A 19,491-nucleotide genomic window follows, 5' to 3' on the forward strand; every position below is an offset into this window, starting at 1 on the left:
CATTCAGCCAGGGAGGCTTTGCCCTATTGCCGCTTAGGGCGCGCTCAAGCAGGCGCTCTGAACCGGTTATGGAGGACAAACCGATGAGTCCAGTTGTGACAGTACCACCAGAGCAAGAGCGTTTCCCATCATCCTCTCCAGATGCTTCAGTAACTTCAGCCTCCTCCTCACCTCCAGATGACTTTCAGCAATTAAAGAACTCCTGCAAAGGGTGGTGGATGAACTTCATATTCCACTGGAGGAAGTACAAGACGAGCAGCACCAGCTCCTGGACATCCTTTATTCCTGGGTACCGAGCAGCATTGCTCTACCAATCAATGATGCCATTCTCCAACCAGTCCAAACATGCACAACCCCCAAGGAGGCAGAGAAGAGGGACTATGTACCAGCTAAGTGATCAGAGTTCCTTTTCTCACCCTGCCCCCCCAATTCCCTGGTGGTGCAAGCAGCAACAGAGAACAGTCCAGGCAGCAACACCCGCGCACTAACTCGACAGATAAGGAGGGCAGATGCTTAGACGTTTTGGGACACAAGGTCTTCTCTTCAACATGCCTCTAATTTCAAACTATCAGGCCTTGTTATCCAAATATTACTTCTTTAACTACGGTAAATTGAAGGACTTTACTGAAAAGCTGCCTCAGCTAGATTGAATATGTTTCCAGTATATCCTGGAGGAAGACAAGTTGGTGGCTAGAATGGTGCTACATTCAGCCGTGGATGCTGCGAATACCTCATCACACTCTTTGGCCACATGCATTGTCATACTGAGGGAATTATGGTTGCACTCATCAGGTTTCCCCAGAGAGGTGCAGAATACCATTGAGGACCTTCCTTTTGATGAATCGCACCTGTTTAATCAGAAGAACAACAATTCCCTCCACTCTTTCAAGGATTCCAGAGTCAGACTTCGATCCTGGGTATCAATACACCTGCACCCAAGCAGAAGTTCTGCCACCTACATAGATTCAGGACTCCCCAGTTCTTCCACCAGAGGCCATAAGAACCTACTCGTAAGCTCCAATGATCTGGCTCCCTGCGTCTTCCTTCGCAATCTTCATCATCTCACATTCAAACCTCTCAGAAACGATATTTGAGTGCCGCTAGAGTGCTGTCAACCACCATGGAAATGCAACCTACCCACTTCCTTTGGGGATCATCTAACACTCTCCTTACCTGCCTGGAGTGCAATAACAATGGACAAGTGGGTCCTGTATGTCATCCACTATTGCTATACAATAGAGTTCCCCACTCTACCTCTATCCATGTCCCCTGCCTCGATCCCTTTTCAGGGACCACTCTCATGATAATATCCTGGCCCTAGAAGTAGCTTTTTTACCGCAAAGGGGAGCTATAGAACATGTTCCTCTGAACTACCAGGGCACAGGGTTCTATTTGACTTACTTCCTGTATCCAAGAAGAAGGGAGGGTGGAGGCCAATCCTGGATCTCCATTGCCTCAACCACTTTATCCACAAGCCCAAGTTTTGTATGGCCACCTTAGCAGATCATACTGTTTCTAGAAAAAGACGTGGTTTATGGCTCTCAATATACAGGATGCCAATTTTTACATAGACATCCATCCAACCCACAGAAGATTCTTGGGGTTCACTGTGGGCCATCAGCATTTTCAGTACAGGGTCCTACCATTTGGACTCACTACTGCTCCTTGGGACTTCTCCAAAGTTTTCTCTGTCATAGAAGCCCACCTCTGTCACTTCCCCTATCTCAGTGACTGGCTTCTAGCAGCACAATCCAGAGACGAAGCTTGAATCTTGACTTCCATGTTGCTCAGACTCCTTTCATCCCTGGAAGTCAGCTTTAATGTTGAAAAATCAACTTTGATTCTCACACAGTTCCTAGACTTCATAGGGGCCTCCATCAACTCGGTCACAAGCTTACTTATTAAGGGATAGGTTCCAGACTCTGCAGGAACTCATCACCCGGGTAGTCAACAGTTCGTCTGTCCCAGTCAGGACTTCCTTATCTCTCCTTGGTCACATGGCAGCCTGCACAGAGGTCACTGCCTTTGCTTGCCCCACCTTTGCTGTCTACAGATGTGGCTCCAGAGCGTGTACTCACCTACACAACATGCCATGGACCTTATGCTGACAATTCTCCTCCCCCGCACCCCATGCTCTCTTCCTTCCTGCGGCAGGTCTGGACAGGGATCCCCTTTCTCCCATCCTCCATGGACAGGATGATTGTCACGGATGCACCCCTCACAGGATGGGGAGAGCACATGGGTGCCCACAAGATGTAAGGGACATGGACCCCTCGGGAATCCAGGATGCACATCAACATTCTGGAACTCCAGGCGGTACGCGGAGCACATCAAGTGTTTCTACCTTCCATTTGCTCCCATCATGTTCTTATGTCGGACAACACCACCACCATTTATTACATCAACAAACAAGGTTGACTGCTCTACGTGCAGAAGTGGTCAGTCTATGGGACTGGTGCATTGCCCACAAGATCTTTTGTCGGCAGCCTAGCTGCCGGTGAGTCACGAGTGGGGGCTTCATGACTCCATAATAAATGACATCTTCACTCAATGCAGGGCTTAGGATATGTCTACACCGTGGGATTAATCCGAATTTACAGAATTCAATTTTTGGCAACTGATTGTATAAAGTCGAGTGCATGTGGCCACACTAAGCACGTTAATTCGGCAGTGTGCGTCCATGTACCGAGGCTAGCATCGACTTCTGGAGCATTGCACTGTGGGTAGTTATCCCATAGCTATCCCATAGTTTCCGCAGTTTCCCCCGCCCATTGGAATTCTGGGTTGAGATCCCAATGCCTGATGGGATAAAAAACATTGTCGCTGGTGGTTCTGGGTACAGCCTCATCCCTCCTTCCGTAAAAGCAACAGCAGACAACCGTTTCACACCTTTTTTCCTGGGTGAACTGTGCAGACGCCATACCATAGCATGGAGCCTGCTCAGCTCAAGACAGCAGTAATGAAGATTGTAAACACCTCGCGCATTATCGTGCAGTTTATGCTGAACTAGAACCTGGAAAACCAGGCAAGGAGGAGGCTGCGACTGCAGTGCGGTGACGAGGACATGGACACAGAACTCTCTCAAACCGCGGGCCCCGATGCTTTGGAGATCATGCTGTTAATGGGGCAGGTTCTAGCTGTGGAACGTTGATTTTGGGCCCGGGATACAAGCACACACTGGTGGGACCGCGTAGTGTTGCAGGTGTGGGACGATTCCCAGTGGCTGCGAAACTTTCGCATGCGTAAGGGCACTTTCATGGAACTTTGTGACTTGCTTTCCCCTGCCCTGAAGCGCCAGAATACCAAGATGAGAGCAGCCCTCACAGTTGAGAAGTGAGTGGCGATAGCCCTGTGGCATCTTGCAATGTCAGACAGCTACCGGTCAGTCGGGAATCAATTTGGAGTGGGCAAATCTACTGTGGGGGCTGCTGTGATGCAAGTAGCCAAAGCAATCACTGAGCTGCTGCTGCTACCAAAGGTAGTGACTCTGGGAAATGTGCAGGTCATAGTGGATGGCTTTGCTGCAATGGGATTCCTAACTGTGGTGGGGCGATAGATGGAACCCATATCCCTATCTTGGCACCGGAGCACCAGGGCAGCCAGTACATAAACCACAAGGAGTACTTTTCAATGGTGCTGAAAACACTGGTGGATCACAAGGGACGTTTCACCAACATCAACGTGGGATGGCTGGGAAGGGTTCATGACACTCACGTCTTCAGAGTTCAGATTGCTGTCCAGAGCGCTCACAATGGTGCACTGTGGGATAGCTCCTGGAGGCCAATACCGTCGAATTGTGGCCACACTAACCCTAATTCGAAATGGCAATGTCGATTTTGGCGCTACTCCCCTCATCGGGGAGGAGTACAGAAATCGATTTTAAGAGCCCTTTATGTCGAAGTAAATGGCTTCGTTGTGTGGACGGGTGCAGGGTTAATTCAATTTAACTCTGCTAAATTCGAACTAAACTCATAGTGTAGATCAGGCCTTAGACCAGGGACCGTTTTTGCCTCCTGTGTCGTCAACAAATGCAGCATATATTGCTCAAGGGATGTGTGTGTCAGACCAGATCAACTACACCTTCCCCTCTCTTCCACTCCTCTCATGAGTCCTCTACAAGATCAGGTGGGAGAGGGCCACAGTCATTCTGATCACCCCATTCTGGCTGCGCCAGTTTGGTTTTCTAATCTTCTCAGCATGTCAGCCCATCCTCTACTTCCCCTAACCGCTTTCCCAGAACTGTTCATAGAACACAACGGCAGGATCAGACAATCCGATCCACTAACATTTCACCACTGAGCTTGGTATTTGAATGGGCATCTTTTCTAGAATGGGAGTGTTCATGGGCAGTACAAGACATCCTTTCCAGCAGCAGAAAAGAGTTCGAGGTGTTCCTATCAGGCCAAGTGGAAACGCTTTGCCTCTGGGGCCCATCAGAAAGTGCTTTTCCCAGAGGAAGTGGACATTTCCCTTCTTTTGGACTATCTCTTGTCCTTAAAGACATTGGGACTCGCGCTCAATTATCTCAAGGTCCACATAGCAACTATCAGCGCCTTTCACCTTCCCGTGGAAGGACACTCAGTATTTACACATCTGTTGACTACCAGGTTTTGGAAAGATCTTCTCAGGACTTCCTCACCCATACAACCTATCACCCCCCAATGGGACCTCAACTTTGTTCTATCAGTGTTAATGAAACCACCCTTTGAGCCACTGGCTTCATGTCCCTCCTTTCCATGAATGTTGCCTTTCTAATGGCTATTACTTCAGCGAGAAGCCTAAGTGAACTTGGGGCCATGATGGGACCCTTTCACCACATTCCATAAGGACAAACTCTCCCTGTGCCTGCACCCAAGTTTCTACTAAAGATTGTATCCTGGTTTCATCTCAACCAGCCTATACACTTACCTGTTTTCTTTTCAAATCTTCACAACTCATCAAAGGAACAGCGCTTTCAGGACCTTGGCCTTCTACCTGCGGAGGATGAGACCAATCAGGAAGTCCGTTAGACTGTTTAATGCTATAGCTGAGAGGATTAAAGGGCAGGCGATCTCCACAAAAAGGATTTCCAAGAGGAATTTGGAGTGCTTTATGCTCCGCTATCAGTTGTCAGGACTGCCTCCACTTCTTGGGATGAGAGCCCATTCCACAAGAGCCCAGGAATCAACTACGGCCACCCTCCACAATGTGCCACTTTCAGACATATGTAGGACAGCTACGTTTTGGTGCAGGACTCTGTGACGGAAGCCTCATTCGGCACGACTGTTCTCCATTCAACCATCCCATCCAAGGTACTGCTTGTTAATCACCCTCAGTGGAATACAATAGGGACCATCACTCTAAGAAGAAGAGGAGGTTACTTACCTGTAACTGGAGGTTCTTCGAGATGTGTGGTCCCTATCAGTATTCCACTTCCCGCCCTCCTTCCCCTCTGCTGTGGATCTGTTTGATTGGAGACAAAACCTTGAGGTGAAGCAAGAGGGCATGCACAGACCAACGGACGCCACTACTTCCAAATTGTCCAGCTCCGGATGCATGGCGCTCATGAGTAAAGTCTCAGTGGAATATAGATAAGGACAACACATCTCGAAGAACCTCCAGTTACAGGTAAATAACCTCCTTATATTTATCTGTTCTGTGCTGCATGGTTTTCTTGCTGTGTGTTCTGAGCCGCTGTATAATCCCCACTCTTTCTCCCTGCTTTTATATATTCTTATTAAAGGATTTTGCATTTGTTTGGAAATATTAATTCTTCAAACTGCCACATATATTCTTTAAAATAAATGAGTTTTAGTGTTACTGTCTCCATAGGTTGTTTTGTCTCATGATGATGTGTTAGAGAATATCACTGAATTTTGCTTTGAACTCCAGATTAAGTATGTGCATGAATTTTATTAATCTGTTGGAATGATTCTTAGGTTTTCTTTTGTCTTTTATCTATCAATGCAGGCAAAGTGAAGAGTAATGTAGCAGCCGATTTAACACCTGATGTTCTGAAAGGATTAAATGTTTCCCTTTTTTCAACTGGGGTGGAGTCTAGAAACATAGTATCTCATTATCCCCTCTTTTAGAAGGGGAGCAGACAGGTCTTTTCTACCTTTGTGCTGGTGGAAAAGGATATAGAATAGCAGCAATTGAGGTAAGCTCTCTACTGTATTTCTGCTTTCTGGCCCATTCCCACTATGTGGACGTTGCCAGCAGCTTTTAGGCCTGAAGGAGAACTGTACTGAAAAGAGAGATTTAGTGATTTTGGAGGTTCCCCCCCCCTTTTGAGTTTATAACTTTTCATGTTATACACCTTTCCCCAACTTAAACCACCATGCTAATATTGGAAGAAAAGATCTTAAGTCCGTATGCATCACAGTGAACATTACATAAGCATTAACCAAGCAATGTTATTGATAATATTGCCAAGAAATGGTAATGAAGGCAAACAGGTAGCAGTAATATAATGGATTGAAGGTTGGGAGACCTGGGTCCTTTTCCCAACCTGGCCATTGACTTGCTGTGAGACCTTGGGCAAGTCACTTAACTTCTGTTTCAATTTCCCCATCAGAAAAATGAAGCTAAATAAGACTTACCCACTTTTGTAAAATGCTTTGAGTTCTATAGATGAAAAAAGCTATGTAAGACCCTGAGGTTAGGATGGTGTGTTGTGTAATTGATATGTTAGCAGCTTTATTCAACTCCTATTGAGAGGCCAGAATAGCAGGTAGGTCTGGCTTGATACGGGCTATCTTTCCCTTCTTCACTTTTCACACAATCTAGGAAATAACTTTTTATTCCTATTTAAAGGGCCATCTTCTCCTGCTTAAATATGGAGGATGTTCTTAGCTATTCCTCAGCCATTAGCATCCCATTCCAACTACCAACAACTCTAATTTACAGGAAGACAAGATAATCGTCTCTCTAAACTTCTTGCCGGGTTCTCTTGCCTTTTATATGTAAAAGTTGGCCCTATCTACACCTAAAGCAAAGACAAACCAAAATGCCCAGAAATTATAGTACTACCATCCCACCCACTTTTTGCCTACCACCTTTCCAGAGTAATAACTGAGATTACAAGAAATAATTCTTCCACTCCATTCAGCACTAATAAGGCCTCAGCTGGAGTATTGTGTCCAGTTGTGGGCACCACACTTGGGAAAGATGTGGAGAAATTGGAGAGAGTCCAGAGGAGAGCAACAAAAACGATTAAAGGTCTAGAAAACATGACCTACAATGAAATATTGAAAAAAATGTGTTTGTTTAGTTCAGAGAAAAGAATACTAAAGAGGCGGGGACAGGACAGTCTTCAGGTACATAAAAGGTTGTTATAAAGAGGAGGAGAATAAATTGTTCTTTCCCACTGAGAACAGGACAAGGGTTTAAATTGCAGCAAGGGAGATTTAGGTTAGATATTAGAAAAAACTTGCTAACTGCAAGGGTAGTTAAGCACTGGAACAAATTACCTAGGGAGGCTGTGGAATTTCCGTCATTGCAGGTTTTTAAGAACAGGTTAGACGAACACCTTTCAGGGATGGACTAGATCAGGGTTTTTCAAACTGGGGTCCGTGGACCCCTGGGTCCCTCGAAGGTACTCCAGGGGGTCAGAGTCATGTCTGGCCCCATTAATCAACTCCTCCTCCTCCCTCCCAGTGCCTCCTGCACGCTACGGAACAGCTGTTCAGCAGCGTGCAGGAAGCGCTGGGAGGGGAGTGGGGATGGGTGTGCTCGGGGGAGGGGGCAGAAGGAGGCGGGGAAGAGGTGGGGTGTGGCCTTGGGCTGAGTGGGTAGCTTGGGGCAGTCCACAAAAATTTTTAAATCCAAATGGGGGTCATCGGTTTGCTAAAGTTTGAGAACCACTGGACTAGATAATACTTAGTTCTGTCTCAGTGCAGGGGACTGGACTAGATGACCTATCAAGGTCCCTTCCAGTCCTATATTTCTATGATTATATTCTATAATTAAATTTCACAATACTAGCTCATCTTAAAAAAAAATCCATAAAGAACATTCTTACTTTTAATTTAAATCTGAACTTTTATTTTAATTTCCTCCTGCTCTAGTGAAATTGACACACTTCTCAACCATCAGCATTAGCCATCTCCTTTCAGTCACCCTTTGCTGACCATCCCAGTGCTCTTAGTTATCTTTCAGATATGTGGGCTCACACTGCCATAAGGGTTTTTGTTTTGCTCCTAATCAGCCATTATAATAGCAATGAGAACTGCACCACAGTATGCTACTCCAACTGTAGGATGCACATTCTTGAAGATTTTATCAAAGTTTCAGGTAATAATTAGCAGCTTTTGTCATTTTGTCCCCTGCTAGGTTGACACTTGCATTTTTTCCCTTCCCCACCTTTCCCTCTTGCAAATCATGCACTCATGCTAGCCTTGGGTTGGTTCAGAAAAGTCATCATCAGGGACCCTTAGGATGTGTATAGAGGCTGCTTGGGAGCACGCAGATTTGCATGATCCACTGTAACTGTTAGAACCCTCTTTAAAATGTCATGAAAATCTGACACATACACAGTATAAGGAAGGGCTGAATAGAGTCCAGCTGTCAAAACAATATTGAGCCAATAAGCATGTCATGGGTGGAGCTACTGCAGTGTGGGTTACACAAATAATTCTGAATGAAGATATTTTTATGTTGGGCCTGAATAAACCAGGTTACACTGTTGTGTAATGTTTGTAAATAGCTTTATTTCTTAGTATATGCAGACAAAGCCAGTATTTTTTTCTTGATGAAGTATTTTATTAAAAGGCTTGATCGGGAGGGAGTTCTTATGAATTTTTCATGAGCTGGTATGTTCAGCTGAATGAATTCAGTGAGTGTCAGTGTGTAGCTTGCAGACAAGCCACATCCACAAGGAGGCTACTGACACAGAAAGCACTTTGGCGCATTTTCAGAGAGAAAGCTGGGCTGATAAAGCTCTGTCTGATAAAGCACTGACTTATCATTCTTCGATTTAGGTTGCTGTTGTTTTAGGCAGCTTTTCCATTCGGGACTCAGCCTTGTGAATGACTGGGCTAGGCTTTGTCAATCTATCAGCGTTTGAATCTGAAGCAATGTCTCTGTGATGTGTTTTTTGTTATTTTTTCTGAATGGTGAAAGCTAACACAACATTCAAGCTATGACAGCAAAAGATTCTTCTAGGGAACTTGCTGCTCCAGAGTCAGATATTTACATAAAGACTTTCAAAGAACAAATGCATTTAGAACTTGAGCTTCCCAAACTGCCAGGGAACAGACCCACGTCTCCAAAAATTTCACCTCGCAGCTCTCCAAGGAACTCTCCATGCTTTTTCAGAAAGTTGCTGGTGAATAAAAGCATCCGTCAACGCCGTCGCTTCACAGTGGCGCATACATGGTAAGATCTGTTTGATATCTATTCGTCTTTACAAGGCAGTGCGTGTGAGGCTATGTTTTTAACGCTGAAAAATAATCTGAGATCCATTCATAATACTTACTGCAAGTGTGAAATGAACAGAACAGAGGGCAGCTGAAATACGTACAATGCAGTGCCTGTACAATTGTCATTCAGCTTCTGTTCTCCAGAATACATGCAGCCTATAATGCATGCATCTGTAGTTAATCTTCATTGAATAAAACAGGCACCCAGGAACTTTCATAGACATATTGTAGGCAAAGCATGTGAATTTCTTTCAGAGGAATCTTTGAAATGCTTTTTCTTTCTATATCAACTCTGATTGCAGGTAACAGTAGGACATAGACTGGGTTGTTTTTTCTATGTTACTGTCAGGCTTAAATGCTGGTAAAGGCTATAACTTTACTGTGAGTGGCTTCTGACTATTTTTGTTTGGTAAAAATGTTGTGCCTTCTTTCAGCCTCCTTTTAAAAGAAGGTTGTAACTAAGATTCAGATGTTTTAAATTGACCATTTTGGGGCAGTCAGCAATTTGCATGCTGTTACAGTTGATTTTGAGCTGAAGCTTATTACCACTTGGTGAAAGTATATAGGGAATTGCTGTATTAAGCCAGGTGAATCAAGTCAAAAAGGATTAACAGAAGAAAGAGTGGTTCATATTGTCTCTCCTGAATTCATTGTGTGTGGTTTATGGATACAAAACTTTTTTTATATAAACATACTGTAGTCAACTACCAGAGCCAAATCTCCAAACTTTTAATAACATGCATGTTTGTATAACACACTCGCACACAGCCACATTCATTAACTTCCCTTTCTATAAACTGAATCAGAGAAGAAAAAAGAGAGCGAGGGAACCCCATATATATTTGTAAGGACCAGACATTTTAATATACCGAAAAATAATTTACCCTTTGTATGTTCCTCCTTTCATAATGTAGAATGTTGTTCTTAAAATGGTGCATTTGAGTTGTGTTGGATAAAGGTCAAAGCTGCATTTAAGCAAGAACTTTCTGAAATGAAGCACTAAACCCCCTTTGCCTTAGATATTTGTTTATAGCAAATTAGCAGCTGTAACAGTTGTTCTGGCTCTCGATCTGTAAGAAATTTTTAAGAAAAAACACTGATAGTACATACAGGAATACCAGAATACCAAATTTATTATGTCATTTTTTTATGCATTTGTAACATACAGTACATTTAAGATAGCCTTTTATCCTAATGTATAGTTCTGGAATGGTGCATCTCTTTTTATAAAAAAATATTATGGCACCCAAACTGTTATAATAACTTTAGTATGGCCTTGAGCTTCATTTAGCCCTTTAATTGGTTACCAGCCAGTAGTGTCTAGGGCTGTATACATGAATTCCCTTGAATGTCCGTTATATCTTCTCATCATGGGAACAATGGGGTGTTAATTTCTCAATACATGCTGATGTGGGGCGAGGTGGAGGGGGAGAACATATACTGTGAAGAGTGGTACTTTTGTGGGGTTTGGGGGTGTAATCAGATTAAACTCATGATTAGACATATGAAAGGTTTAATTAAACCTGGCATATTTAATCATAATATATTTTAAAAATATGGACAGATGGAAATTAACTGTCTTCATTTGTCCGTACATGTTAGGGTTTTTCTTATTCCAGATTTTTTTTAAAAAGGTAACAACACTTGTTGAATTTTGTGAGTTTTTACAATGTAATGGTGATGAGCATAATATAATTTTTTTTCTCATCTACTAAGATTCATATTAGAAATACAAGAAAACCACCTATTCCAGAATGTAATGTATTGTACGTTTTGAACATATATGTATGCATAACACACCCCACCACCCCTAGCAAACAGTACATACTCTCAATTTTATTGATCAGTTTACAAAATGAGGGGAAACAACTGAAATTAAAGTGAACTATTGAATTTTTAGAGAACTTTTTTATTGGAATTTTTATGCAACTGTATTACATATACCTGCCAAATAGGGTGCTTTTAGTTTGTATATCTTGTTTGTTTTCTTTGTTTAGAATAAGTTTCCTCCCCTTCCTCTTCCCCCCACATCCTCGGAAGATCCGGAAGATCAATATACAGGGAAGATCGATATACAGCATTAAATATCTTGTAACCTATATCTTTCATAGTAGAAGGTCTAAAAATAATTTTATTCTCTAAGTATCTGATTCTGCCATCCTTATTCACACTGAGCAGTATTGTTGATGTCAGTGGCACTACTGTAGGAGTAAAGCCCTTTTCAGCATGAGAGAGTGGCAGAATTGGGCCCTCCTTGTACAAAAAAATACAAAAGATACTCTCTCTCTAGTACATGTTGCTGTTTCTAACAGTGTTTTATTTAAATATTTGTCCTCAAGACTTTAAATAGTTCTTTAATAATATTTATATGACCTGGGTCACTTCCCCTATCTCGTAATGCATAATCCCCAGCTGTGCTGTGTGATGAGCCTTATCTTTTTAATGAACTGAAATGAACTGATTTTTCTAACGTGTTTTTGCAATTTTCTCCCTCATTTTGGCTAATATTTTTATTTCTTTCCGTTTACTTTACATGTTAATGTCATAGAGTGCAGGGCCATATTATCTGAAAGCACAGTGTAGCTTTAGATATTTTTGATACGTCCATCTTTCTTTTAGATCAAATATGTACTAAATGAAGAAAATACAATGTGAGAGATAAATATAGTGTACTGGGAAATGTATACTTTAATTACTTCTGTCAGACTGAGGATCCTTCCAGAGATGAATATACCATAACTGAAATGGAAATATTTCTTTATATTTTAAAAATATACTGTATGGTAAATTATAAATCATATGCTGTCCTTAATTTTTGAAAATACAGCCTGTTTTGATTACAAAATAATTTCCAGTTCTGGAATTTAACAAGTCAATTAGAATGGTACGATAAAGTGATAGCTTTTGAATTTGTTCCAAGCCTAGTGAACAATTACTGATCTTTCTAATTATCTAAAGTTGTACAACCTACTGTAGGCATGTCAAAGCTTGCAGCATATGTCACATGTTGCCTTGCAAAATGAGCTCTGTCTACACTGGTGAAAGCAAATAGTAAAGACTTGTCTAGTGGCAACCCACTAGAATTGAAATGCTGCTTTTAAAAGCTCAACTCTGATGGACTGATTATGGCTGAGGATAACAGGCAGTTCACATAAAATTGTTTCTGTAGTCAAGTAAAAAGCCCCAAGTAGTTATAGTTTGCCCATTAGTTATAGGTTGACTTTCAGGTTGTCCATCTTAGGTACTCATATGGATGGCCCCCATTATTGTTGTATCTGAGGGGAGCAGAATTGATGTGTGGTGACTGGGGGCAGAAATGATACCAGGGCAGGTGGGCCAGAATCAATTGCTGGGCAGGAGGATGGGCAGATTTTGGGGTGAGAACTCCTGCAGCAAGGCCAAAATCACGTTAATAAAGTTGGGAGTGTAGGCAACAATGTTGTCACATACACACTGGGGGAAGGCAGAGGGAGTTCAAAAATCTAAAGACAGACCAAATCACAATATATCTTTTTTTTTTTTTAAAAGGTGTTGTGATTTTTAAGGTCTGACTCATGCTGTCTGAATCTTTTGAGGTTGTCAATACTGTTATCCTACCAAAACTCCTCTGAGGTAGGGCAGTACTGTTATCTCCATTTTAGAGATGGTGAACTGAGGCACAGGGAAGCTACATGAGTCGCCCAAGGTCACACAGGAAGTCTGTAACAAAGTGGGGAATTGAGCCCAAGTCTCCTGAGTCCGAGGCCAGTGCCTAATCATTGGACCATCCCTTCTCCCAACCTATTGTATCCCATGAAGCCCAAGAGAGCGCCACCTAAAACCATAGGAAATGGTACTTATTCTATAATCAGGTGCCTCAAAATATTTTGCTGGTGTGACTTTGTGATGCAGCGAAAAGAGGGCAAGAAGAAAGCAAGATCAAGTCTAATTTTCATTTCTGTTGCATGGACAGTGGCCATGTTAGAACCCATGACCAAGGTTCACTTACCACTCATGCAGATGGTCATTGCTTTTGCTGGAGGAGCCTCATTATCGGGCAAGCTATCTGCACTTGTGTAAAACAATTTTTTTTTAAATATCCCCTCTTTGAGAAGGCTGTAGGCACCAAGACTGAGTTAAAACAACTTTGGTCTGGTCTACACTACAGATCTATATCAATGTAATTATGTCGCTCGGGGTGTGAAAAATCCACACCCTTAAGCGGCAGAGTTATACCAACCTAACCCCCGTGTCGACAGAGCTGTGTTGGTGGGAGGGCTTTTCCTGTCAACATAGCTACTGCCTCTTGGGATGGTGGCTTAACTATGCTGATGGGAGAGCTCTCTCCTGTTGGCATGGAGTGTCTTCATTAAAGAGCTACAGTGATGCAGGTGCATTGGTGCAGCGGTACCAATGCAGCATTTTAATGTAGCTGTGCCCATTATAAAAACAACTTGGTTGCTGATACCTTACCCCTGAGGAGTCGAGTATGCTGAGGATGCAAATTTTCCCCTCCATCAGCCTCTCCTTCCTGACACCATGGCATGGGTCCTCAGTCCCCACAAAGCTTCAGTGGAGAAGCTTTCATGGGATTCCATGGAGTGGAGGATGATGCTAGAGGGAGAATTTGCCTCACAGTTTCGAAACTTCTGGAGCAGGGAATATCTGCCATTATATTGACCTCTCCCTTTGCCTAGGGGAAAATTGGGACCTATGACTTCTGCTCTTGAGACTATACTGGACTAGTATCTGAGCATAACCTGTCTCCCTGAAGCTCCAATACATTATGGCTTTAGGCTGTTGTTTCAAGCTTGCTATACAACAGTAGTAGAATATTGCCTCAGTTCTGTTAACTGCTGAGTGCCAAACTTGTTTGTTAGCTCCATGTAGTCTGGTCCATATGCCTGTTTGCATTCTTCAGGGAGCAGTTGGCTGCTTCTTAGGCTTTTTTCAATCAAACTGGGGTGAGGAAGCTGCTGTTGCTTCCTCATTAGACTTTTCCCATTTCTCCTCTGAACTTTGGCTGACATGCAGGCACATTGCAGTGTTAAATTATCTATTGAGACAGGAAATACAGAGTGAGGGGGTGGAAGGATAATATTGTGTCAAAATTAAGAGAAAAAGGGATAAGAGGAGAAGGGTATCTTGCATACTATATATTCTTCATTCATGCCTCATAGATTCTAAGGCCAGAAGGGATCACTATGATTATATAGTCTAGCCTCCTGTATAACATAACATAGGGCTTCCTTGAATTAATTCCTATTTGAACTGGAGCATATATTTTGGAAAAACATTCAGTCTTGACTTAAAAATTGCTGGGAATGGAGAAGCCACCATAACCCCCGATAAGTTGTTCTAGTGATTAATTACCATAACTGTTAATGTGCACCTTATTTCAAGTCTGAATTTGCCTAGCTTCAAATTCCAGGCATAGGATCATTTTACACCTTTTTCTGCAAGATTTAAGAGCCCATTATCAAATTTTTGTTCCCCATTTAGGTAGTTACAGATTCAAGTCACCTCTGAACCTTCTCTTGGATAAGATAACTAGATTGAGCTCCTTGAGTTTTTCATTATAAGACTTGTTTTCTAATCCTTTAATCATTCTCATGGCTCTTCTGTGAACCCATTCCATTTGATCAACATCCTTCCTGAACTGAGGGCATCATACAGTATCCCAGCAGTGGGCACACAAGTGCCAAATACAGAAGTAATATAACTTCTTTACTCCTACTTGATATATCCCTGTTTATCCAGCTAAGGATCATATTAGTCCTTTTGGGGTCACCTTGCAAACTCATGTTTAGCTGATTATCTACCATGACCTCCAAGTCCTTTTCAGAATCACTGCTTCCCAGGATAGAATCCTCCATCCTGTAAATATGGCCTGCATTCTTTGTTCCTTGATGTATGAGTTCACATTTTGCCACACTGAAACACACATTATTTCCTTGTGCCCAGCTTACCAAGTTACACAGATCACTCTGTATCAGAGACTTGTCTGCTTCATTATTCATCAGTCCCACAGTATTTATATCATCTGCAAATTTTATCAGGGATGATTTTATGTTTTCCTCCAGGTCACTGATGAAAATATTCAAGTGCAGGGTAAAGAACTGATCCCCGAGGGACTCTATTAGAAACACACTTTCAATGAAGATTCCCTATGCATAGTTACATTTTGAGAGTAGTCAGTGAGCCAGTTTTCAATCCATTTCATGTGTGCCATGTTAATTTTGTATCATTCTAATTTTTTAATTGAAATGTCATGCCATACCAAGTCAGTTGCCTTTCAGAAATCTATATTCCCTCACACATCTACCAGGAAGACTTTCTGGAGCAAAGACTACTTAAATAAATTGCAAGTTCCTAAGGGTATAAAAGTAGGAAGATGATTTCCCTCCCCCCTTCCTCTTCAGTAGCTCTGGTTTTAAGGGTCTATAAATAAGAAAAAATTAGCAGAAATGGGGATGGCAGTAAATCCCGAAACTCATTTTTTGCCTGTAGGTTTCCTAAGAACCCTGCTTATATCGATGGAGGCCTGAAGAGAGAGATTTCCCCCTGCCACTTAAGCGGGTAAAACACCCTGTCACAATTGAAGCAGACTATTTGCGAGTGTAAACACTTTGTAAAGTATTCTACAGCTATTAAAGAGACGAAGTGCAAAGCATAGAGCTCTGGGGTTCGTGATTTTGATGGGCATAAGTATTTCTCTGATGTACACAGAGAGGGATATATTCTTGCAGAAAAGCACAGGGATCTAAGTATGTATTTCTAGTATTTATCTATCTCCTCCTCCCCAAGCTAATGAGAGTGGAATTCACTGGAAAAAAAATCTAAATTTGAAAACTAGATTACTAATAGATGATGAAGACTGATAACAATACATGACACGTCTTAAAGGGCCTTTCATCTGAGGACCTCAATTTGATGTTAAAAATTCATTAATTAAGCTTCAATTCATCCCTGTGAGGTAAGTATGGTGGACGCATTTAAAACACTCCTTCCAGTCCTAGGGATATTAGTGGTTCTAGAGGCATTCCCCATTTGAAGCATAGAGAATATTGCTGGAATTTATATCTCTAAATCAGAACAAACCTTTTAAGAGTGCAATAAATATTACCACTTTTACAGAGTTGTAAACGGAGACACAAAGATTCAGTGATTTACTGTGGACACATATTGACACAGTTGCTGAGCTGCTTTGAGAACCCATGAGCTCTGACTCCCAGTCGTATCTTTAACCATGTAGATAACATGAAAAATGGTTTCTTAGAGAAGTTTTTGATTTTATTTGAAAGGAATTACTGACTAAGCAGGGGCGTTTGCAGGAATTTAAATTTGCCCGCTTTTGGAGGGGCACGTTAAACTCATGATGTTATGAGGAAATACAATACACCCTTACTATAATGAACCCATGGGGATCTGAGCCATTTGGCTGTCATAGCCATTATAGCAAAAGCGGGGTGGGGCAGCTCCTCCAGCTCCAGGGCTGTGGCAGGGACAGATTGATTCTCCAGCCCTGGGGCTCTGGCGGTGGCAGAAAGATTCTCCAGCCTGCGGCCGTGGCCAACACTGACAGGGAGCGAGCTCCTCTGGCCCCTTGGCCATGGCAGGAAGAGACAGTGAGCTCCCAGCCTTGGGGCCAGAGGAACTCTGTGACCTTGCCGCAGCCTCGGGGTCAGAGAAGTTTTGTGACCCCCACCCATTATTGGGGGCGGGCTGTGCCCCTGCTTGTGCCCTCCCCCCCCCCTTGTGCATGCCTCTGTGACTAAGGAACAGTTGAAATTAAATAAAATGCTTACACTATGTCACCAACTATTCTGTATGCTGGCCGCAGAATTATATATGGTGTCTCTCTCCAGTAAGTATAGTTTTTCTCATCCATTTGAGTTGGTTGCCAGTACAGACTGATAAAGTGCAGTGAATCTGTCACCATAATTTATGCAGTGTAGATTAGCTTTCAGTGCAGATCTGTAATTGTCAGTTCTCTGGTCCCTTTTTTGTACTTAATCTTTGTGCATTTTTTCATTTTCTGTGTGTCTGAGTCACAGCAGTTAACACTGTAGACCATTGTCTTTGATATACCTGTGGTTTTTTTTAAAGTAGATACTTGATGTGAAAGATGTTATATGAAACCGAATGGTTTTGTATTGTCTTGTCTGTAGTGAAAGATGTAAATTTTTCCCTATTGGAGTACTCTGATAATTTGTGATATAGTTGCAGTTCATGAACCAATCCAGCACAATATATTTCTATAATTATTAGGGTATGAGGGTGTTGCAATAATCAAGAGGAGAGGGATTAAGGATGTGGATAGTGATTTCAGCAGAGGTGGATTGAGGCAGTGTCATGCACAGACAATGCTGCAGCGATGGTGATAGGCAGATTTGCAAACATGGGAGAATTGAAGGAGGAGATTTCAGAGTCAGATATAATAACACCAAGATTACAGTCAAACTGAAGTTCAGTGTGGAGGAGTAGGTGAATGGTGTGTTGTTGGTTATGAAATGTGAATCAGTTCCTTGCACAGTTCAGTATGAGCCTGTTCTTGGTATGATATTATTTGAATAAGTGTTGGGAATCATTGTCCAGAGTGAAGACGTGGAGCCATAGGGTGTATTACATGTTATAATACACTCCTGGCCCTTATAATATACTCCTTTCTGCCCTACGGAAAATACAGAGTTTTATTAGTCAACAGACAATGTTGCTTAAGTGTGTGGATTTCTGTATTGATATAATGTGAGAATATAGCCATCATTAAATAATTCGAGTCAATATTTGATATAGAATTAACTGTAGATAATTCTGCACTACAGGAATCATTGCCAATACATATAGTAAAGTCTATATGGAATCTGGTTTGGCAGGAGGTGAAAATACCTTTTGGTAAAATATTGTCTTTTATATCTGCCCACATTCAATTTGTTAATATGAAATATTTTTTTTTATTTTGCAGCAAAAATACGTAGAGATTGAATTTCCTCTTTCACTCATCTGATCAGATAAAATTCCCTACCCCTTCCCAATGAAAGAAAAAGCATTTTTCACTTGCTCAAGCTGTTTTGATCTCTCAACATTAAAAATAGTTATTGCTGTGGGGTGTAGGAGGTTTTAAATAATGATACATGAATATGCTGTGGGGGGAAACAGTGAATCTCTGTTGCTTGGTTTATTATAGTAAAGGAATTAACCTCTTTCATGCTGAACAATGTACTAGCCTCTTATGGTAAGTGCACTTGTATACTGTGGTGTGACTTAGTTGAGACAATTAGGTGTTTCATGCCAGAAGCTGTACAATTGAGGAGGATGAATATAAAGAAGAGACTTGGCCTTGAGGCTATAATTATTGGCTTTATTGAGAACTGGAAACATAGCTAATTACCGGGAAAACAAGAGGGAATTGCAGGGGAAGATAAGGCAGCTGGATGGGCAAGTGCAGAGCCAAGTTTGGCATTCTATAGGGAGGGATGAGAGAGGAGAGAAAGAAGTGGGAGGGGATGGTGTGAAGGAGACATCTTGAGGGATAAGAGATGGACCGCGGGAGTCATATTTTGATATATGATTTGAATTAAGTAGGAGCGTGGAGAGGAGGTGGGGATTGAGAAGGAGACGGGAACAAAGAGTGCTTGTGGTACATAGAATCAAGCTGCCTACATAGAGTAGAGCTCAATTTGGCCCTCTGGTTCCAGTGTCACAGTGTTCATCCTGCTGCTCTTTCTCTAAGCCAGTGAGTTCAAGCTTAACATGGACATTCCTACTGCAGCAGCCTCCATGGCAAATTTTTAATAATATGAAAGCAAAACTTGTGCAGAGCAGCTAATTGAGTTAACTGTGTGTGTGCAATGTTATCGGTTTGCCCTGAGTCAGACTGTATTCATGTGGAAGAGTAGAGTTCTATATTGACCTCTAGTATGTCCAGTGTGTATCATTCAGTTCTTGCTATGATGTTAATTTCTTATCATGTGATTGTATGACCTGTATAGCACATCATGATGTGGTTCTTGGTAAGGAATGTTTTTATTCTTACGGAAACATATAGTGCATGTGTGTTTGTATATGTATATACATAATCTTTTTTTTTTTTTTTTTTTATTCCAGCACA

General features: G+C 42.1%; 1 protein-coding gene across 3 annotated transcripts in view; it reads left to right on the forward strand.

Annotated features, from left to right (window-relative positions):
• Positions 1-19,491, forward strand: part of PDE4B (phosphodiesterase 4B) — a 380,290-nt gene that overhangs the window by 83,894 nt on the left and 276,905 nt on the right. The window contains exon 1 of one of the 3 annotated variants that reach the window (XM_005300091.5): positions 8,820-9,357. The exons of the other annotated variants lie outside the window; for them this stretch is intronic. Within the exon in view, the coding sequence (XP_005300148.1) occupies positions 9,122-9,357 (236 nt within the window). The 5' untranslated portion in view covers positions 8,820-9,121. Of the gene's footprint in view, positions 1-8,819; positions 9,358-19,491 lie in introns of those variants that run through there. 3 annotated transcript variants of the gene reach the window in all.

This window comes from Chrysemys picta, chromosome 8, assembly GCF_011386835.1.
Source record: "Chrysemys picta bellii isolate R12L10 chromosome 8, ASM1138683v2, whole genome shotgun sequence".
Classification (NCBI taxonomy): Eukaryota; Metazoa; Chordata; order Testudines; family Emydidae; genus Chrysemys; species Chrysemys picta.